Source organism: Callithrix jacchus, chromosome 11, assembly GCF_049354715.1.
Source record: "Callithrix jacchus isolate 240 chromosome 11, calJac240_pri, whole genome shotgun sequence".
Classification (NCBI taxonomy): Eukaryota; Metazoa; Chordata; class Mammalia; order Primates; family Cebidae; genus Callithrix; species Callithrix jacchus.
The window spans coordinates 110,058,802-110,082,102 of NC_133512.1; the positions used below are offsets into that span (position 1 = coordinate 110,058,802).

A 23,301-nucleotide genomic window follows, 5' to 3' on the forward strand; every position below is an offset into this window, starting at 1 on the left:
CAAGTAATACCTTAAGATAAGTTGAAGATTAAAAAAGGCAATTTCTTTTAAATAAAAAATATAAACAGGATTTGAGATAAAATGACAAATACTGAAAATAGGCAAAGCAAAGATCCTCAGATTCTCAGATCACTGACTGAGAATATTTACCCAAAATGAAAATTAGCTAGTTATTTTTCAGGAAAATTGTGCTTTAAAGAAAAAAATCTTTTGAGTGTCTCAGCTAAAATAATATTATATTTATAAGGAAAAGTAAAATAGATGGTGACTAGTCATGGAAACTCTTCCATAAGGCATGTCATTCCCCAAAGCCAGCCGTAAAACCTGAAGATCCTACTCTAACCTCCCTAAACCTTTCTGCATAATAACTGGCCATAAAGGAATTATCTGACCTACCTTGTTTGAGGATAAGTCATAAGATCTCCATTCCAGAGAGGGACCTGCCCCACATGAGGAGAAAAGAAGGGTACACAGAGAGACCAAGAAGAATCTAAACAGGCAGGCCTTGCTGGGTTTCCTCATTCAGCCTGCTGTTAGCACTAGATGACACCTTTTGCCCAATCGTACTTATAACAGCTGTCCATATTTGTTGAGCCTAGGCATAAAAATAGTTTTTCTCCTGAATCTTTGGGTCTTTGTTCTGAATACTCCCATGTCACATAGAAATATGATCAAATAAATTTATACACCTTTTGTCCTATTCATTTACCTTTCCTCAGTGATTTTTAAGTAACCTTCAGAGGGCAAAGAGGAATATTTCTCTTGACCCTGTAAGTATGTAATGACTAAAACGTCTGATTACATAGATGTCAAGCAACTATAAAAATCAAGGCCAAAAGGAGATCACCTGTGTAAAATCATTTTAACTGCTTTTAAAATTCATAATTGGTGGGTTTAGTATTATTCTCATGAGACTAACGTAATGTAAGATAATCAAATCATTAATTTATATTCAGTTCTATCATTTCCTTTGTCCTTTCCACACTCTGCTCACAGAAAATGGCCTGGAAATAAAGACCAACTCATCGAAGCTGAACATCCTTAGTGCCCAGATTTTGGTCTCGAAACATAATTTATGATTATAGAAATGAATAAACAAGTATTCTTGAAGGACAGACCTGGAAAATCTTGATATACCAGATAGCAAGTAACTTATCAAAGATTATAAAGCTAGTGTTAAAATAATTCACAAGACAACTTAATTTAGTGAAGCTTACATAGGCCAAAGATGGGACAATTAGAACTTCAATAAAGATGAAAAGAATGCGATGGCTTAAAACCTGTCAGATATAAATAAATGCATGAATTTATAATAACATTAAAAAAGAAAAGTGATTGGCTGTATTTTAATGATGGTAGAGAGCAAATTCATAATCTTGAAAGCATCCTTTCCAGCATCCTTTCTCTGTATTTACTTTAGATATTACCATCTTGAAAATTCTAGATCTCATTAAAATGCCAAGGAAAAGGGGAACTCTCTTTTTCTAATCAGTTAGAAAAGAGATTGGGATTTAATCGATAAACACATTCCCCTAGAGTTGGTTTCTTTAATGTCATTTAATCATTCATTGAGATCACAATAATTTTCAGGAACCAGCATCCAAATATGGTATTCTTCAATCTAATTGTTACTATGCAATTAAGTCTATTGGGGCAAGTACAAGAATGGTGGCAGTAGAAAAGGAGGGTAAGAAATAAGTAAATTATTCAAAAGAATGGAGCCAATTTAGTAAGATTTTATTGTTGCACTACTTTATTTTTCCCAGTGTAAAAAAACATGTCATCATCCTGATCACTTCCTTTGGATCCATGTTTTTGCCTCTGTTCTCATGGCACTCAGTCTGCTAAAGAACAAGTAGGGTCAGGCTTCATACAGGAAGGGTTTTTGCCCTCACTTGGTGCTAAGGACAAATAAACAATCGACTGTGCAAACATCACAAGCAAGTGGAACTGTTATCTACCCATATACTAATTACTCAAGTATTTGCTATAACAGCAAGGCACCAGCAGGCGAATTGGATATTGTTTTGGGCATATTTGAATTTTTGGATAAATTTAATCATTCCATTTCTAAAACTCCTTACTTTCTTCTTTTAAATAAACTTTTTTCATTTTCTCTACCCAGAAATATCTAAGCTCTGAAAATATAGGCGTAAGTAGAATGATGGGCAAAATAGAAGGAAGGGGAGAAGAGTTTGAGAAGAACAGTCTTCTCCAATTTAAAGTTATTGTTGAACACATATTGTACACAGGCGACTCACTGTACACATGGACGTGTGTGCATTTCTTTCTTAGAAGATTTAAGTGCTGGAATCCACCATTTACTCAATTCTTAATATTCCTAATTATTCTAAGTTAACATCAGAGGTCGATAGAGTGCATTTTCATTCCATCTCTCCAGTTCTCATTCAGTACCTATCTTTGCTTCTTCCCAGTAAGCTCATATTTCAGTTATAATGACTTGTTTAGTAGACCATTCTATACTAAAAAATTTATTTGATTTGGAAATTCTAGCCAGTGTGTTTTTTTTCCCTTGAAATAAGTGAATAGAACTGGATTAAGAGAAATCTTTTTTTTTTCAATTTTTTATTGGATTTTAGGTTTTGGGGTACATGAGCAGAGCATGCAAGACAGTTGCGTAGGAACACACATGGCAGTGTGCTTTTCTTTCCTTCTCCCCTTCACCCACATTTGGCATTTCTCCCCAGGATATCCCTCCCCACCTCCCCCTCCCACTGGCCCTCCCCTTTTCCCCCCAATAGACCCCAGTATCTAGTACTCCCCTTTCTGTGTCCATGTGTTCTCATTTTTCATCACCCGCCTATGAGTGAGAATATGCGGTGTTTCATTTTCTGTTCTTGTGTCAGTTTGCTGAGGATGACGTTCTCCAGATTCATCCATGTCCCTACAAACGACACAAACTCATCATTTCTGATTGCTGCATAATATTCCATGGTGTATATGTGCCACATTTTTCCAATCCAGTCTATTATCAATGGGATCTTTTTGAAAATAATGATGAAAACAAGAGTTTAACAGTATAAAACTAGAAATGCAGAGGTTAAAACTTGCCAGTGATAGCAGCTTGGCATTAATAACTCTGTGTGTACATGTGTGTGTATATATGTGTTATTGTATTATTTATGGAAGATAGAGTCTTTCTATTTCTGCCAGGTAATCATGCTTCTCCAGTGGGCTCTGAGGTGCTTCTGACCTCTCTTCCTGCTGTAGGTGTTAGAGGACTATAGGGGATCATTCTGTGGCTTGGGCAGAAATTTCTCTCAAGAGCTTTGCTTTCTCCATGGGAATTTTAAATTCTCACAGTAATTCACAACCACCTAAATACTTCAGACATTTGTAAGTTATTGTTGAAAATACAGATAAATTCTAAATTGGAAAGAAATACATTATAATTTTAAAGTTCTGAATCAAAAATTAATTTGTCCTTTAAAAATATTGAAATGAAAAGATTCTGCCAAAGTGGCAGAAAGAAGGCTCTCGGACAGACTCTGGGGAAAGCTCGAAGACTTCCACTTTGCTTTACTTTACACTGAATAATTTTAAATGACATTTGAATATATTATGAAAAGATACAGTAGTACAGATGTACCAGAGTGCCCAACTCAGAGAACTCTGACAAGCCTTGCAAACCGGTGAGTCTAGATTGGCTTCTTTTATCATTCACGTGCAATTAAAAGCACAGAAAAAGTCTCAGAATCAGTAGAAACTTTGCTGTGTGACCATTCATGAGGTATTAGGTTGGTGCAAAAGTAACTGTAGTTACACTCTGCAAAAAGAATATATATATATAATATATATATTATATATATTATAAATATAATATTATAAATATTATATATAATATATATTTTATATATGTTATAAATATATATAATATATGTATATTATATATATATATATATTTTTGAGACAGAGTCTTCCTCTGTCAGTAAGGCTGGAGTGCAATGGCACAATCTCTTCTCACTGCAACCTCTGCCTCCTGGGTTCAAGGGATTCTCCTACCTCACCCTCCCGAGTAGCTGGGATTACAGGCATGTACCACACCTGGGTAATTTTTGTATCTCTGATAAAGGTGGGGTTTCACCATGTTGGCCAGGCTGGTCTTGAACTCCTGATCTCATAATTTGCCTGCCTCAGCCTCCCAAAGTGCTGGGACTATGGGTGTGAGCCACTTTAAGGGCAAAAACCATGATTACTTTTGTACCAATCTAAAATAAGAATTTAGCCCCAAGAGAAAGAACAAGCAACTGATCTTATGTTGCAGAAAGTGCCGGAACTAATGAGTAGCTAATTTAGACTTCTGATTCAGGGAAAAAACTAAAGGAACAAAATATTAATTTCAATTGATAAGTGAAATATACTACATCCATATGTTGGAATTGAAAATCATCAATTTTATAAAACAATGCTAATTTACATTTCCACCAACAGTGTAAAAGCTTTTCTATGTCTCCACAGCCTTGCCAGTATCTATTGTTTCTTGACTTTTTAATAATTGCCATTCTGATTGATGTGAGATGGTCTCTCATTGTGGTTTTGATTTGCATTTCTCTAATGATCAGTGATGTTGAGCTTTTTGTCATATGTTTGTTGGCTGAATAAATGTCTTCTTTAGAAAGGTGTCTGTTCATATCCTTTGCCCACTTTTTGATGGGGTTGTTTGTTTTTTTCTTATAAGTTTAAGTTCCTTTTTTAAGTTCCTGGAAATTAGTTCAACCATTGTGGAAGACAGTATGGTGATTCCTCAAAGATCCAGAACCAGAAATACCGTTTGATCCAGCCATCCCATTTCTGGGTATATACCCAAAGGAATATAAATTATTCTATTATAAAGACACATGCACATGTATGTTTACTACAGCACTATTTACAATAGCAAAGTCATGGAACCAGCCCAAATACCCATCTGGATAAAGAAAATGTGGTATATATACACCATGGAATACTAGGCAATCATAACAAGGAATGAGATCATGTCCTTTGCAGGGACATAGGTGAAACTGGAAGCCATCATTCTCAGCAAACTAACACGGGAACAGGAAACCAAATACCACATGTTCTCACTCACAACTTGGAGTTGAACAATGAGAACACATGGACACAGGGAGGGGAACATCACATACCAAGACCCGTTGGGTGGTGGGGTGGGGGGAGCGAAGGGAACTTAGAGGATGGGTTATTAGGTGTAGCAAACCACCATTGCACACATATACCTATGTAACAAACCTGCAAGTTCCACACATGTATCCTGGAACTTAAAGTAAAATTAAAAATAAATAAATAACACTAATAAGAGACAGGTTGACCAATGCCACAGAAAAGGAGAAAATTCACTGGCAAGGATATCTTTCATAGATATATTTGAATGAGAAAAAGAAATTAGAGAACAGAATAATCTCAATTCCTTATATACGTGCAAGTTTTATTGTTCACACTAAAGAGAATGTTAAAACACCTAAACTGATCTGTTACCACTTCTGGGAAAAAAAAAAGTATCAGCTGATGATCATAGGTCATTACTATAATTTTTATATGAAGTATAAAACGCCGCTAGCACAGCAGATGGAGCTCAATAACTGCCAGGCCAGGCCAGGCGCAGTGGCTCAAGCCTGTAATCCCAGCACTTTGGGAGGCCAAGGCGGGTGGATCACGAGGTCAACAGATCGAGACCATTCTGGTCAACATGGTGAAATCCTGTCTCTACTAAAAATACAAAAAAAAAAAAAAAAAAATTAGCTGGGCATGGTGGTGCGTGCCTGTAATTCCAGCTACTCAGGAGGCTGACGCAGGAGAATTGCCTGAACCCAGGAGGCGGAGGTTGCGGTGAGCCGAGATCATGCCATTGCACTCCAGCCTGGGTAACAAGAGCGAAACTCCATCTCAAAAAATAAAATAAAATAAAATAACTGCCAGGCCAATCGCTGCAGTCATGATTTGGTGTAGCCATTGGAAAGTGTGTTGTCCTGGAGCTTGGGCTGAGACTTTCTCAAGGGTGTTTCAACCAAATGACACTAGGCTGCCATAGGTGGCTTCAAGGTCTAGAAGAGTCTTTCTAATGATATCTTAGGGTTTTGATTCACATCAAATGTGAGCATTTCCTATTATAAGCAAGTGTAAATACTTCACCATATCCCAGGATTAGAGGATCTTTAACACATGTGAGTTTGTAAGTGTCTTTGATATGTATCACAGGTGTGCCAGCTCTACTTCTGGGATTCACTCTTTGGTAGATCAATAAATAATGGAAAAATGATAAGATAATAGTAATGATTGTGACAATGATTTTAAAAAGGTCAGAATATTGGTTTTTATGTATCCATCTAGATAGAAAGAGTAAACATGTACTTGTATAGATAATTCATTCATTGTGTCTACTCAAATTGGTCTTGTGTACTGTAATGCCATTGCCGTGGTTGCTTCTAAGATTGTCAGAATTTTGAAGATGGCTATAGTTGTTGGTATTACCAAATGATGCTATCAGCAAGACTGTAGGAGTGTGTTCAAGTGCATGCCTTCAAAGTTCTTTTGCTTCCTTAATTTCTGAGTCATACTGAGCAAATGGTTGTGAAGTCTTATGTGGAGAATGGTTGCGTTTTGTCGGTGAATATGTGATTGATTGCAGAAGAGCACTTATTTCAGTGGCTGTTGTTGAGAAAAGATAAAATTCTACCCAAGATAATTGATATGAATCTTCCTGAATCTGACATTCCAGAAATGAAAAGTGGAGCCTTTCATCAAGGGGTTCAAAGAGTCTTCCTCTCTGGCTTAGGTTAATGCCACCTTCTTCTCTCTCTCTCTGTTTATTCCTAGAATGCAGGCTCAACAGTACCAGCAGCAGCGTCGAAAATTTGCAGCTGTCTTCTTGGCATTCATTTTCATACTGGCAGCTGTGGATAATGCTGAAGCAGGGAAAAAAGAGAAACCAGGTAAGCAGTAGGGTCCTGAAGGCAAGAGGCTTCATCGATTGATGTCCATCTAGCCCAATTACCTGCTTTTCCTTCCTCTTTCTTACTCTGTCTCCCTCCCTTTCTATCCCTCTATTCCTTCCATCTTCCCTTTTTTTTTCTAATTATTTAGAGGAACCTAAGAAATATCTTGTCTTATTTTTCTCCCATTGTAAGTCCTGGATTGTGTAACCATGATGATCATTAATATAATGATCAAATTAGCAGCTACTGTGTACAGAACACTGATGAGCAATCAGGTCCTTTACTTATATTACCTCTATTCCTTAAAAAATGCACTCCAACTTGTTTTTCTTCTTAATCTCAGATTTACAGAGGAGGAAGCGAAGGCACAGAGAAGATAAAGCACCTTCTCTATGCCACTCCCAAAGTCATAAGCAGGCTGTGGAACTGGAAGTCTGTTTAAATTTGCGATTCACCATATTTGTATGATGTCATTCCTTCCACAAGACAGAGAAAGGAATAGTAACTTGCATTGAAATGGCTCATTTGACAACTGTTATTTCTTTTTTTTTTTTGAGATGGAGTCTCGCTCTGTTGACAGGCTGGAGTGCAGTGGCACAATCTCAACCCACTGCAGTCTCTGATTCCCGTGTTCAAGCAATTCTCCTGCCACAGCCTCCTGAGTAGCTGGGATTAAAGGCATGCACCACCATGCCCAGCTAATTTTTTTGTTATTTTGAGTAGAAATGGGGTTTCACCATGTTGGTCAGGCTGTACTTGAACTCCTGTCCTCGTTATCTGCCTGCCTCAGCCTACCAAAGTGCTGGGATTACAGGTGTGAGCCACCATGCCTGGTTGACAACTATTATTTTTAATAGAATATTTTCTCGGTTTTTAGGCTTGACTATTTTTTACCATCTCTTCTTTTATGGAAATGTTTGCTTCTAAAAGGAGATGCCACTAAATCACTTAACACAGATCTGGCACATAGTAAGAGAGAATTAAATTAATATTAGTTTTAGCTCTTTTTTCGTTTTCTTTCTCTTTCTCTTGATCGTTCATTGATTCAATCATTTGGTTAATATCTATGATGTTTCTCTTATTCACTAGACAATAAAGATAGAGATAAAAAGCACAGATCCTGCAATTAAGGTGTTCAGGAATGAACTTGGTTATATCTATAAGTTAAGGAGTTTTCTGTGTGTTGATTAGGTTTTCTCCCTTTCATTCAGAAAAAAAAGTGAAGAAGTCTGACTGTGGAGAATGGCAGTGGAGTGTGTGTGTGCCCACCAGTGGAGACTGTGGGCTGGGCACGCGGGAGGGCACTCGGACTGGTGCTGAGTGCAAGCAAACCATGAAGACCCAGAGATGTAAGATCCCCTGCAACTGGAAAAAGCAATTTGGAGGTAAGCTTCAAGTTACTGAGTTAATCTCCTACTCTGAGATAATTCTCAATTGTTTCCACCAATCTTTTTAAGGTTGGGATTTTATTTTAAATAACTTTATCTTATCAGATACAAAGTGACTAGACATCTTTCCCAGCCCCAAAGTTTCTCAACTTTGGCACTGGTGCCCTTTCAGGCCAGGCAATTCTTTGTTGTAGAGGCTGTCTTGTGGATTTTAGGGTATTTAGTAGCATCCCTGGCTTCTACTTACTAGTTCCCAGGAGGATCCCTCACCCACTCCAGAAGTCAAAACTAAAACATCTCCAACTATCTATGGCCAAATGTCCCCTGTGGTCAAAATCATCCTTGGTTGAAAAACCATTGCCTTTCCAAAGGGACATAAAATATATCCTTGATTTCTCCTAATAATGTTCATTGATCTATCTTCTCTCTCCTTTATTCTAAGTTCCTTTGATTTTCCTTTCCCCTTTTCTTATTTATTCTCCTCTTTCTCCATGTCTCTCCCTGTCACTTTCAGGCCTTCTCTCTCATTTGATCCCTCCTCACCCTCCACACAGGTTCACAGATTCACTTACTGAGTCCAGCAGGGATGCTTATGATCACTTTTCATAGATCCTTCTCCCACTGCCACTGACTAGAGTCATTCTTATGCTGGCCTGATCTATCTATCTGAGACAGAATTGCTCAACACTTTCAACTTTATATCCAGTATTGAACCCTCAAATAACCTCTTTCATCCACAATCCAGACTTTTTGTCTTTCTTAGCCATGGTGGGACATGATGCCTGAAATATTCTCCCTGTGTTCTGTGGAAATGCACTGCGGCCCATAGGCAAGAGGAAGGACAGTGGGTGTATGCATGTATATCTTTTTCTCCCTCTATAATCTTTGGGTTATTTTTATTTGAATGGAGATAGATAAATTCTATAAAAGTGTGATGGAGATCAGGTACATTTGGTCTTAAATTGTATATGGGCACCTTAAAAATCCACTTACAAGAAGTTAAAAAGGTCTATCTTAAAGGACTTATATTGAGAATGTTAAAGAACTCTCAAACTCAACAGTAAACAAACAGACAAAAACACAAAACAAAACAAACAAAATTTAACGGTTCAATAAGAAAGTGGGGCAAAGACACTAACAGCATTTTACCGGAGAGGATATATAGGCAACAGATAAACTCCTGAAAATATATTCAACATCTCTTCCTTATTATGGAATAGAAATGGAAACCATAATGGATATCACTCTACATCTATCAAAGTGACTAGAATAAAAAATAGTGACAATACCAAATGCTAGTGAGGATGCAGGGAAACTGGGTCCCTCATATGTTGCCAATAGAGATTGTAAGGTGATACAGCCACAGTAGAAAAAAAGGATTGCAGTTTTCTACAAAATAAAACATGCATTTACCATGCAGTTCCTTGGTCATTTATCCCAGAGAAATGAAAACGTATGTTTTCACAAAAACCTATACATGAATTTATATAGTAGTTTTATTTGTAATAACCCAAAGCTGGAAACAACTTGGATGTCCCTAAACTGACGAATGCTTAAACAAACTGGGGTACATTGGTACCATGGAATACTACTCAGAAACAGGAAGCAACAGACTATTAATACACACGACTTGGATGGATCTTCAGAGAATGATGCTAAGTAAAAATGAAAGCCAAAAGTTTACATATTGTAGAATTCCATTTATGCAACATTTTTAAGCTAGAAAAGTGGTAGAGCTAGAGAACAGATTAGGAGCTGCCAGGGATTAAGTTAAGGAGGTGGAGAAGGAGGAAGGTGGCTGGGCCATGGCTATGAAGAATGACCCACTGCTGTGTTGGGACTGTCCTATAAATTAATGGTGATGGTGATTATATGCATCTACGCATGTGATAGAATTAAACAGCTCTCAATACACATGCATTCATTCTGTATTATTTCTTATGGTTTCACATGCATCCATGATTATTTCAATGCAAAATGTTACAAACAAAAGTGTGCCTTTATTATTCTGGAAGTGCAATAGGATCTTTCAAGGATTTCTGTTTGGTTCAACCCTGACTTTAGCGGAGTGCAAATACCAGTTCCAGGCCTGGGGAGAGTGTGACCTGAACACGGCCCTAAAGACCAGAACTGGAAGTCTGAAGCGAGCTCTGCACAATGCTGAATGCCAGAAGACGGTCACCATCTCCAAGCCCTGCGGCAAACTGACCAAGCCCAAGCCTCAAGGTAAGTTCTTTCCATTATACCGCAATTTCAATGAATCAATGGACTCCGACAAGATGTGGAAAACCCCCATTTTCCAGAAGGAAATGTTACGTGAATTACCTGAAGGAAGTGACTGAGGAAGTGCTCTATACTGAGAATCACAAAAATACTTTTAAGCAGGCAGTCTGTGAGTTCAAACTGAAGTCCTCTGCATAGATGAGGAGACTGGTACAGTCTCCTAACCCAAATAAATAATATAGCAAAAGAAGCCAGCTAAGACAGTTGTTGTATGATGATGACCATATATTCCAAACTCTTCATTGGAACTGTATCCTGACAAAAAAAACAAACTCAGAATATTCATGAAGGAGATGATTTTAAATCAAACTTCCCCCAGATTATCTGAAATACAGTTTTCACAAAATCAGGAAAATTATTTTACATTTTCCTTTTATTCACTGCATAATGTAATGGGCTCTGTACTTCTTTTCAGAGCCTTTATATATTTTTTGAGTTCAATTTGATTACCAACTACATTCATCACAGAATTTTTAAATAACACTCAGAAAGTCACGCTCTGCTCTCTTGCTGGAGAGGGTAAAAAGTTTATTCATTATGGCCGTGGATTCATACATACAAGGATCCCAATCAAGGGAAATAATCTCTTTTATTTCATAGATGTTATGGTCTGAGTTGTGATTCCCCAAATTCAGATGCTGAAGGTTTAACCCCCAGTACCTCAGAATGTCACTGTATTGGGGTCAGAGTCTTTAATTAAGGTAGAATGCAGTCACAAGGATAGGCCCTAATCCAGTGTGGCTGGTGTCTTTGTAAGAGGAGGTTAGAACACAACAATACACAGAGGGAAGACTGTGTGAAGATAGAGGGAGAAGAATGCCATGTATGAGCCACAGAGAGAGCCAGAAGACATCAGCCCTACAGATGCCTTGATCTTAGGCTTGTAGCCTCCAGAACTGCAAGACAATCAATCAATCCATCAATTTCTGTTGTTTAAGCCACCAACTCTGTGCTGCTTTAATCTGGCAGCTGTAGCCAACTAACACAATAGGCCTCCATGAACTCTAAATTCAAATACCTTCTTGGGCTGTAGTCACATATTTTAACTCTAAGATGGTCCTGAACATTCAAACTGCCAGAGAAATTATAAGGAGACATTCACAAAAATAACCATGTAAGAATTGTTCATAATGAACAAAAACAGGAAAGCAAAATTTACAGAAGCTAAGGGAGATTGGCTGGTTTACTGCTGGTAGCCAGAAAGGACGCTATTTTTCATAGGCCTGGCTTTTTGGCCTCTCCTGGAGTTGTCCATAGAAATGATTACCTGCAGGTTTAGGATGGCCAGGTACAGGCTGGAGCTGCAGATGGTGAATCTGGGATTCAGGCTGCCCTTTCCAGATCATGGAAATCTCTGCTGTTGACGTGTGGTTTTTGGAAGGCATAAAGCAGGGCTGGGGTGACTGCAGTGAGTACTTGTGCCAACTTCCCAAATATCACGTGTCCAGAGACAACCACATAAATCTAAGCAAAATCAGTGCCGTATCTACTAAGGGAAACATTTCCAAAAATGGAAGAATTCAGAGTTACTGTCATCAAAATAATTTATTTTTAATCCAGCTGTAGAACCAAACTATTCAGCATAAATACAGAATTGAAAGGAAAAGAAACTAAAGAAGCTAACTTAAGAACTAACCATTCTAGCCCAGTGGTGCTCAACTTGGGCTGCACATTAGAAGATTCCGTGGGAACTTGCAAAATTCCCAGTGCCCAAGCATAAAACAGACTAACCAAATCAGCATCAGTAGTTTAAAAATTTTAAATACATCTCAGAAGGTTTTAGGATGCAGCCAAAATTGAGAGCTACTGCTCTAGTATAGAATCCATTGACAAGAGATCACACACACATGCATACGCATGTAACATGCACACACACACAAACACACATGCACTGTCTTGTTATTTCCTATGGGAAAGAGAAAATTCAACTTAATAATGGGGGGGATGTGTGGACATGATTAGGTGGAAGATGGCGGGGCTGGGTGATCACAGAAAATGTTGAAAAGTTTGGAATAAATGGGACAAAGCAGAGGACATGATTAAGAAAGAACTCTAAAGGATATTTGGTAAATAAGTGAATTGGTTTTTTTAAATACTTGAACTGGTGTGTAATTAATCTTTTTACAGTACCTCATCTAATAACATGTAATGAAGGTTTAGTTTGTTTCAGGCTTTCAGCTTGAAAAAAATGACAGTAAAAGTATTTCAAATGGATAGATATTCTGTAATATTTATATGTAAATAAATTATAATATAGAATGAATTGAAAATGTGATTACTCTGAGTGAGTTCTATGTTTCAAACTACCAGTTATGCAATTTATAAGTCATTAAAATTCATCCTTCCCTTTGTGTATGACATACCTTTGTTAAAACTAACCAGTCTTTTCCATCTCAATAGTGGAGAGTTTTATAAATGCTGTTCTGGCACTTAGGCACTCTGCAAAAAGAATAATACTCTCTTTTCTTTTTGAGGCGGAGTCTCGCTCTGTCGCCCAGGCTGAAGTGCAGTGGCATGATTTTGGTTCACTGCGACCTTCACCTCTTGGGCTCAAGTGATTCTCTTGCCTCAGCTTCCCAATTAGCTGCGATTACAGGCATGTGCCACCACCCTCGGTTATTTTTTTTTTTTGTCTTTTTAGTAGAAATGGGGTTTCACCATGTTGGTCCGGCTGGTCTTGCACTCCTGACCTCAAATGAGCCACCTGACTCAGCCTCCCAAAGTGCTGGGATTACAGGTGTGAGCGCTATGCTTGTCAAAAAGAATATTCTTATTGTAGGAGTTGAGCCAGGAATATGTGTCAGATAGAAAATTTTCTTAGGGGACACACACACACTCACACACACATACACATTCCATGGCATATTTTACGAGTGGCGTATGTAAGTTGTATATGTTTTTGTACTGTTTTTCTCAAATAATCTGGGATAGATACTGTAGCTTTTCCTTTGCAAGTCTCTAACTTTAAGTTAGATCACATTCTTCTGATCAGTGGGAAAGCAAATAATAATGAATGGAATCTATACTATGGTTATCATTATTCCATTTCTACTGCTATGCATTGCTCTAGGTGTTTTCCATATAGTAACTTATAGAGTCCCCTATATTCTTGCAGGTGGGTATTATAAAAAGGAAACTGAGGAACACTGTTTCATTTATTTGACCAGGGGTATATCTCTAATAAACAACAGTGCTAAGATTTGGCCAACTCTAAATACATATTATCTTTTAATTTGTATTCTGCTGATTTCTCACCTAAATCACAAATAGGTATAAACTAACCTCCATGGGTTTTAATTTCCTTTGAAATAGGAGAAGGTGAACTTTATCTTTTTTCTTTTTAATTTTTCTGGATATATGTTGCTTATATATTTATGGGATGCATGAGATGTTTTGATACAGGCCTGCAATGTGAAATAAGTACACTATGGAGAATGCAGTATCCATCCCCTCAAGCATTTATCCTTTTAGTAACAATCTAATGACACTCTTTAAGTTATTTTAAAATGTACAATTAAGTTATTGTTGACTATAGTCACCCTTCTGTTCTATCAAATAGTAGGTCTTATTCTTTCTTTCTATTTCTCATACCCAGTAACCATCCCAACCCCTGCTCACTCCCCTTCCCAGCCTCTGAGAGCCATCCTTCTACTCTCTATGTCCTTGAGTTTGTTTTGATTTCAGACCCCACAAATAAGTGAGGATATGCAATGTTTCTCTTTCTGTGCCTGTCTTGTTTTACTTAACCTAATGACCTCCATTTCTATCTATGTTGCTGCAAATGACTGAATCTCCTTATTTTTTATGGCTGAATTGTACTCCATTCTGTATATGTGCCACATTTTCTTTACCTGTTCCTCCGTTGATAGACCCTTAGGTTGCTTCTAAATCTTAGCTATCGCAAACAGTGCCGCAGGAAACATAGGGGTACAGACATCTTTTCAATATACTGATTTCCTTTTTTTTGGGTGGAAACTAGAGTAGTCATTTGAACTTTTCTCAAAATGATGAATTTATAAATTATTTTCTTCCCCCAGGAAAGAGGACATCATCAACATTTTTTCTTACTTTAATTCGCTATGAGAAGGAGATAGAAGTAGGGGACTCACTGATTTTGAATTGGGCACTGGGGTTAGTGCCTGGTCATTTAATTTAAGCCTTAAAGAAACTCTAAGCATACATTTTATTTATCCTGCTTTATATGTGAAAAAGCATAGGCTCAGAAATGTTAAGTGACTCACACAAGGTTTCACAGGTTGTAAGCGGTGCAACTGGATTCAGATTCAAAGTCAGACTGACACCAAAGACCCACTGCCTTTTTCATTGCACAATGCTGCCCGTTGGTATTATAAACTCATGAAACTCTGTCATATTCATTAGATGAATCTTTATGTCTAGAAGTTTTAAATGGTAGAGCTCCTGGGAACCTTGCCTAATGTCTGAGCTTATACCCATGTAACAAATGAGGACAGAGAAAATCAATGACTTACCCATGTTCATCCTATTTTTCTGTAGTAGAATCAGTTCCCGGTTTTGTTCTCTGTTGGTGTCATTTTTTCTGCCTTATTTCAAACATGAGAGTGGTAGGAAAGGGACTTTTTATAGTGATTATTAAAGGGCATTATAGTCATGAGGAAAATCAGTAATTGTCAAAATATGAGTTTAATTGCAATCATGTGTCACTTAACAACAGGGATATGTTCTGAGAAATATATCCTTAGGTGATTTCATTCTCGTGTGAACATCGTAGGGTGCACTTATACAAAGTGCTGTAAGGTGTAGTCTATTGCTCCTAGGCTGCAAATCTATACAGCTTGTTATTGTACTGACTACTGTAGGTTACTGTAACACAATAGGTATTCCTGTATCTAAACACGTCCAAACATTGAAAAGGTATAGTAAAAATATGGTGTAAAAGAAAAAATGGTACATCTCTGCAGGACATTTACCATGAACAGAGCGTGCAGGACTGAAAGCTGCTCTGTGTGACTCACTGCATGAACAGGGAGTGAATGTGAAGGCGCAGGGCATCAGTGTGCAATACTATAAACACTATACACTTGAGCTACATGAAATGTATGAGAAGATAGTTTTCTTTCTCCAACAATAAATGAACCTCAATTTACGGTAACTTTTTTAGTTTATAAACTTTTTTTTAACTTTTGACTCTTTTAAAATAGCACTTAAAATTCAAACACATCGTATAGCTATACCAAATATTTTCTTCATATCTTTATTCCATACACATTTTTAATTTTTTAAAACTTTTTAAAGTTTTTGTTAATAAAAGACATGAACACACATTAACCTAGGCCTACACAGGGTCAGAATCATCAACATCACTGTCTTCTGCCTCTGCGCCTTGTCCCACTGGCAGGTCTTCAGGAAGAGTAACATGTCATCTCCTATGATAACAATGCCTTCTTCTGAAATACCTCCTGAAGGACTTGCCTGAGGCTTTTTAGAGTTAACTTTATTTTTATTTTTTAGTAAGTAGAGGAGTACACTCTAAAATAATGATTAAAAGTATAGTATAGTGAATACACAAGCCAGTAACACAGTCACTGTCAAGTATTATGCACATAATCGTCTGTGTTACACTTTAGTAAGACTGGCAGTGCAGTAAGTCTATTTACATCCGCATCACCACGGACATGTGGGTAATGTGCTGCCTTCCAATATTAATAAGTGATAGGAATTTCTGAGCTCCACTGTACCCTAATGGAACCACAGTTCTCTATGTGATCTGTCATTGGTTGAAACGTTGCTATGTGGTGCGTGACTATATTTCCTGTAATCTAGTCACTCAGCTCATCGTCAGAAAGTGCCCTCTTTTTCTGTCTTATTATTCTGATTAAACATGTGATCAGGATCTGTTTTTATTTGTTTGATTTTTGTTTCTTTTCCATTTTAGAGAGCTTCTTTGCTTAGTTTCTGACCTCTTCTGGTGGTGGGGGCGGGGGAAATGGCCATGGATTAATATGCAAACTGCTTGGTTTTCAGTGCAAAAATCACACTCTTTAAATTTTTGAATGACATAAAGATGTTAGCAAGTCTGCGAATATCCAGCATTAAATTGAGAAAGGCTGGAGAATATCTTGGCTACTCTATTTGTAATAAAAAGGCTAAGAGATTAAGTGACTTGATTAGGAGGTATCGGGAGGCTTAATATCAAGAGTTGCTATCCAAACACCAGGGAATTACTAAATATCCCGCTGACTTTGGTTAGAAATTGCCCTAAAATTCATCGTAGTCCATTGTAACAGCATTACTTCTTGAGGTATAGAAGCAATCCTTCCTAGTGCTCTGTTGATGTCATACAAATTCCACACTCTAGCCTCAGTCTGCAATTTCAATTATACTAGATGTGAATTTGGAAACCCTTGTTTGAAGATTCCCTTGGGCTGGAATCCTTAATCTGAGGAGACCTTGTAGCTATCTACTTCAGTATTCTATACTGAGAAGCAAAGAGAATATTGATGCTCTTATGCAGAAATAAAAATTGAGAGGAACACATCTGGAATTTAGCGCTCCCAGGGATGGAGGCACCATTACTCTGGGAAAGGATCCTTCTTGACTGAAAGATTGTAGCTGGAATTTGCCTTAAGATTATTAGAGTCTGGCAGGGATAAATGGGTGAATGATTGTGTTGGACACTTGAGATTTTAATTTCTGAGGAAAAGAGATTGAGTTTAATTAATATAGATTAATTAAATTAGTTAAAACATTTTATCTGTGAAGAGCTTTTAGATATACTCTAGCTTATTAAGCAAAAGAGGTCTATTCAAGGGTATTATATAGTTCAAAGACTCTCTGGGAGGGCCAAGGATCTGGCTTGGATGCTGAAAGACCAGGAATAAATGTAGCCAAAGTCAACAGATCCAGGAGAAATATCTACTCACACCACATGTCATGATCTATCAGAAACCCTCTGCTGCATTTACTGTCTGCTCAGCACATATAATGCTTAGAACTGAACGCTGGAAAGTCCACCACAGGTGTCCCTCAAAAACCAGATACTTCTGCCCCCTTTCTTGTGGGACTACCCAGTCTCCCCACATTTGGCCCCTGCTTCTAGTTGGTCACTTCTACCTCCACATCTCATTTAAGCAAGCCTGCTTGATAGAAACTTGGTCATGTGGAAAATCCTGCTACAAAAAAGTCTGGAAAATGGGTGTTTAACTTTCTAGATTCTACCTCTGAATACAAGAAGGGAAGCTTCAAAGGTCTTGCATGGCATGTAGTGAGCAAACCTACCACAATGTGCAGGAATGTCAGAATGCGATGGGGTATTATCCTTAGACTTTCCCCTCTCTCCTATGGGGCTAGATGACGCATTGATGCTACTCTATGGGGCAAAAAGTTGCCGAGGGTAATCTAACATTAGGACTGTTGACTACACCGTTGTTCAGAAAGTCTGGTCTCTCCTCACTGAAATTAACAGTCACTTTTTTTTCTGCAGGAATAATTGATCTGCAAACAATGAGGAAAGTTGGAAATGAGAGTCTCTCTCTGCTGACAGCTTTGTCTAAAATGTCAGAGCAGAGAACTCTTCAGAGGGCAAATAACTCTTCTCCAAGCCACACGTGTTTTTCAGTGGTCCCCTTATATGATGGCTCACTGTGGAATTAGAAGATGGCAAGGATAAGCATCTCTGCCAGGATGGACCCCTCTGTGGGGGTGCTGTGGCTCTATAGGCAGTTGTCTGTGTGGGTCAGGGGGATGGTGCAGCCTGTGGAGCAGGCTTCTGATATTTGTCACTGGAGTGCAGAGCAAAGCTGAGGCAGGGGCTGAGGCTTGTGTGGGAGGCTCCAGTGGGAGCTGAGGGGTTCCTTCGGGCCACAGATGATACTGCCTAATGATCATCTTGGAGCATTCTAGTATCTTCAGTTATTGTTCAACTGGCAATTGTTAGTTGTTGCTTTTTAAATCAGATGCATAAATGAGGGGTGTTATGAAGCCCTGTTTAGTACAGATAAACCAGTCTTCAAGTTTGTCTGGAAAAGGGGAATTCTAAAATTGTTTCTGGGATGAGCAGAGATGGGAACACATGGAGAGATATCTGTGCTATAAGCGAGTCAGGGAATAAATGTCAGTTCCTCCTGCTGTCCATACCAAGCCACATTCTGCAGTTACCAGATCCTTGTTCAATTTCCCTGCTTTCGATAACCTCAATTCCTTTTCTTTCTTCCCAGTGATTTCTAAAAGTTTTGCCATCTTGCTGCTCTTTTTTGGAAAGCTGCCTAGCACTCTCTTGTGTTTGACAATTCATCTTTAAAGATCAAAAGCACAGAAACTGTTTAAGTGCAAGACTCAACTGTGTGCAGGACACAGCTTTTGGCAGCTGATTATTAAATGGGAAAAAAAGGGGTCAGGAAAGTGATATTCCCAGCATTCTCAATTCTCTCCATTGCTAAATAGATTCTTTTGTCAGTTCTTTTAAAGATAAAAGAAGCTCCCCCAACATCTCTGTCTATGTTCTGGGCTCTGGCATCCCTTAGGAGTGAGCATGGTAACACTGTATGGATGGGCTTTGCTAGGCTGGGAGACTTTTAACTGTGTTGAGACAGGTGAGGGGGCAGAATCCCACCACAGGCTGGCCTGGGACTGGCTCCGTCCCCTCCGAGGCCCCCTGACGAGGTTGATGATTACTGCCCTTGTACTTGGCAAGAAGAGGCAGCATGGGGTGCCCTGTGGGAATTCTGTTCCTCTTGATCCGAAGAAAACACTTGTACTGCGTTTGGTCTCAAGTTTTTATTTCTTTTTCATTCTGCTTGTGAAAACATCTTTCAACACCTATGTTTTATTTTCCATTCGTGATACTGTACTTGAAATCAGGAGATCTAATTCTGCCCTTTTCTTATTGGAGTGATACCTATTTGTCTTCTCTAAATTAGAATTGACAGCGAATACACCATAGCATTGTTATAAAGATAAAATGAAGCACCATAGGCAAGAATGCTTGGTAAATACACAGTATTTGAAAGACAATTTCCTTTCTTCCAAATGAATTTCTTCAAGTTGATATTTTTCCCTTAACACCTTTTCAGACAAAAGGAGAATTATGACTGCAACAGATAGTGATTATAGTTTTTATTTATGGAGAGCCTGGTGTGTTTTCAGTAAGGTTTAGTGCATTGCTCACACAGGGTGTCACTTAATATTCACAAGATTCTGTGAAATAGTTACTGTTATATCCAATTTTACATACAAGGAAACTGAGGCTATGGAGAATTTAGACAATGATATGGTTTGGCTCTGTGTCTTCACGCAAATCTCATCTCCAATTGTACCCCTAGATATTGAAGGAGGGACCTTGTGGGAGGTGATTGGATCATGGGGGTGGTTAAAGCTCTTTTGTTTACACATTACCCAGTCTCGGGTAGTATCTTTATAGTGGTGTGAAAATGGACTAATACATAGACCTAGCATATGGTTATGCCACTGATAAGCAGAGGACTTAAATGCAAGGCAGTCGACTCTAGAGCTCCTGCAGCATGCACAACTCCTTCCTTTGTGTCAATTTCATACAAGTATCTAAGTTTCTTATTTAAGAAAGCGAATGCATTTTAGACCTGTCCCGACTCCTTAGGGGGATGTCTGGCCTATGTATCTTCCTGGCTGGGCACTTGCCTGATCCTTTCCCTAGATATTGCTTACAAGCTCTGTCCCAGCCATACCAAACTCCCAAACTCCCAAACTCCAGGTGATGGCTGACTGGGCCATGATTTCTTATGTGCCTATTTCTTTGCATCTGTAGTTCTCAAAACCTGGAACTGTTTTCCTTCTTCTATTCTTTCATACATTTCTACTGTTCATTCAGCAAATATTTTAGCGAGCAAGTGCTATGTGCTCTAGTTAACACCAGGGATAAATCCATGATCTTACTGGTCTTACGGTGTAGTAGAAGAAGCAGAGGGATAAATTCCAATGTACCACACAAAGTGGCAAATGCTATGAGAGAGAGAAATGGAGAGTCCTTTGGCGTTATTTCTAATGTATTCATGTTTTTATATAATCTGTTAAGAGCCTGCAATAGAGCACACAGTATGTTAAGTGCTAGGGATACTAGACAAACGTGGATCCTTCCCTCTGACTGCCATGTTCTAGTGGTGGTGGTTGTGGGTAGACAATGAAGGAAAAAGAGAAATAAATAATAACTAAAACAGTAAATGCATCTTGGAATAAGTGACCTTAAAAAGTAAATAGTCAAGTGACACAGTGATGGGAAAGGAGTAGAAAGAGAGTAATCAGGGAAAGTCTCTTGGACAAGGAAGCTTTTGAATTTGGTTTGGAAGAGAGAGAAGGGGCTGGCCATACTACTGTTCTAAATAAAACAAGAGGAAGTTCAAAATTCTTTAGGTCAAAAAGAGGTTGTTTTGCTCAATGACTAGAAAAGGGATCAGTGTTAAAACTTGCCAGACTTCCCTTCCCAAACGTTAAATCACTATCTCCTCTGAGAGGTGTCACTCCAGTGATAAGGCCTCCATTATGCTGTACTGAGGGCATGTTTGCCTCTCTTAACAGGCAAACTCTCTGTATACCATATTTTATTCACCTTTGAAAAATACATCTCATAGTCCCTTGTCCATGAGAAAAACTCAAGGAAGAATACTGACTTGAATGAATGCATGAATGAATGAATGAATGACGTATCCAACTATATTGTCCTGGTCTAGCTATCTAGGCTACATCATTCACACTGCTTCAAAAATATATAGAGAAATCACTGTGAAGACACAATGAGCTCACCTGGAATCAGAGTCGTTTGTGTGTTTTACTCCCCTCCTTATTAAAGAATTTTTTGTCCTAATTGCTGGGGCAGAAATGAGAACCAGGAGCTATAAATATTTTTAGGTTTACTTCACACTGTGTGTCTGCTTTCATCTCCCTGAGTACATTCCATGCTCAGAGGATCATTAGCTGTGTACTCACAGAACAGCTATAGAATAATTAGTACTAAGGAAAGCTGCATATTAGTTACTGGGTTTAGGGACCTCCTTTTTCCTTCCTGAAGCTTTTGCCTTTCTCTAACTTCCAAATTGAGACTTTCTACTTGTATTTTAAGTTGTACCTCTTGTTATTTATTGAGTATTGTAAAATATATCCTATTTATTGTCTCTTTATGATATGACAGGCATTATACTAAGCCCTTAGCATGCCTTGTCTCACTTCCGCCTCATGGCAGCCTAAATTAATTTTATTCATATTTTATAAACCAACACACTATTGCAACTTGCACAAAGTTACCCAGGCAGTAAATGATCAGGCTTGATCTTGAAGTCAGGACAATCTATTTCCAGACTTCTTTTCCACTGTACGAGTACTTCTCAAACCAAGTGATCACTGTGGGATCTCTTTGGGTATTCTAAAAGAAATTAATAATTTGTTTTTTGTTTCCTGGATAATTCTAAACATTCATATAAGCATATTCAGTTATTTATGATTGATTGAGTCTTTTCAGATAATTTCTGGCCTGAGCTTGTCATAGTATAAAAATTACTCTGAAAACATATGATCACTTTTAATGCTGTATTTTCAAGCTGGGGTTCTTTAAAGCAGCTATGTTCCTTGAGAGTAAGTGTGAACAGTGCGAGGGGCCTTGTTAACCCAGAGCTCTCCCTGGCTGGGCTCTGCCCTGGATTCATGATTGTCTTCCCTGTGCTATGAGATTCATAGCAATTCTCATGCTTCACCATGATCCAAGGGATGGCTGTCCTGGTAACTGGCACTGCTCGTGAGGATACTTGGCACACTCCCAGTCCGCTCTGCTTCTCACTGATGCAAACCTACAGGGAAATCAGAGCAGGCTGGTTGTTGCTCAGTGCACAGAGGCCATGAAAATAAAATAAGAAAGACGTTTTCAAGAGGGGAAAGCAATATTTGTAGAAGAAATCATCAGGAATCCAAAGAGCAAGAAGGAAGTAAAATAGTTCTAGTGTCCTAGTGTTCACACATGCAGACAGCAAGGCCCATAGATATTGATGGCAAGACACATTCATGGCCCTCTGTCTTGCTAGGCTTTCAAAAGTTATCTTTACTCTTACAGAAAATAGAAAAAAAAATTTTCAGATCTTCACCTAGATATAATAAATTAAGCTTCTCTGAAGGCTGCTGTCTAACAAATGTAAAGTATAGAGAAAGATCTTCAGATTTACCTTTTGCTGCTGCTTGCTATAGACAGATTGCTGGGTCTCTTGGGGCAGAAAAAAAATCATGTGTTGGGGAAATAGCTCACCTGCTTAGAGCTAGGAGGACATGTTTGAAGGGGAGTGAAAGAATTAATGCAGTAAGATTTGTGAAATCACTGATGAGCATAAAACCTTATATTGCTTAGTACCTAAGTTACATGGTTAAATGACATAAAATTTAAAAATAAATTTAATTCTGGAGGACACATTTAAAAATAACAATAAACTAACTTCCTAGTTTGCACTTCTACAGCTAATGAGGATACTCTTAAGGATATACAAAAACGAAATATAGTCTGAAATCTAATTTACAGGTGCATTAGTCTGCTAGGGCTGTCATGACAAAGTACCATAGACTCAGTGGATTAAATATAACTTTATTTTCTCATAGTTCTGGTGTCTGATAGTCTAAGATCACGGTATTGCCAAGGTTGGTGCCCTCTGAGGCCCTTCTCCCTGGTTTATAGATGGCTGTCTTTTCCTTCTGTT

The 23,301-nt window shown here is 38.3% G+C and overlaps 1 protein-coding gene across 6 annotated transcripts in view; it reads left to right on the plus strand.

Annotated features, from left to right (window-relative positions):
• Nucleotides 1-23,301, plus strand: part of PTN (pleiotrophin) — a 111,926-nt gene that overhangs the window by 78,866 nt on the left and 9,759 nt on the right. For all 6 annotated transcript variants that reach the window (XM_054237664.2, XM_054237665.2, XM_078342117.1 and 3 more), the window contains 3 exons: nt 6,832-6,947; nt 8,162-8,335; nt 10,403-10,564. In XM_054237664.2, coding sequence (XP_054093639.1) covers nt 6,832-6,947; nt 8,162-8,335; nt 10,403-10,564 — 452 coding nt within the window. The remainder of the gene's footprint in view (nt 1-6,831; nt 6,948-8,161; nt 8,336-10,402; nt 10,565-23,301) is intronic.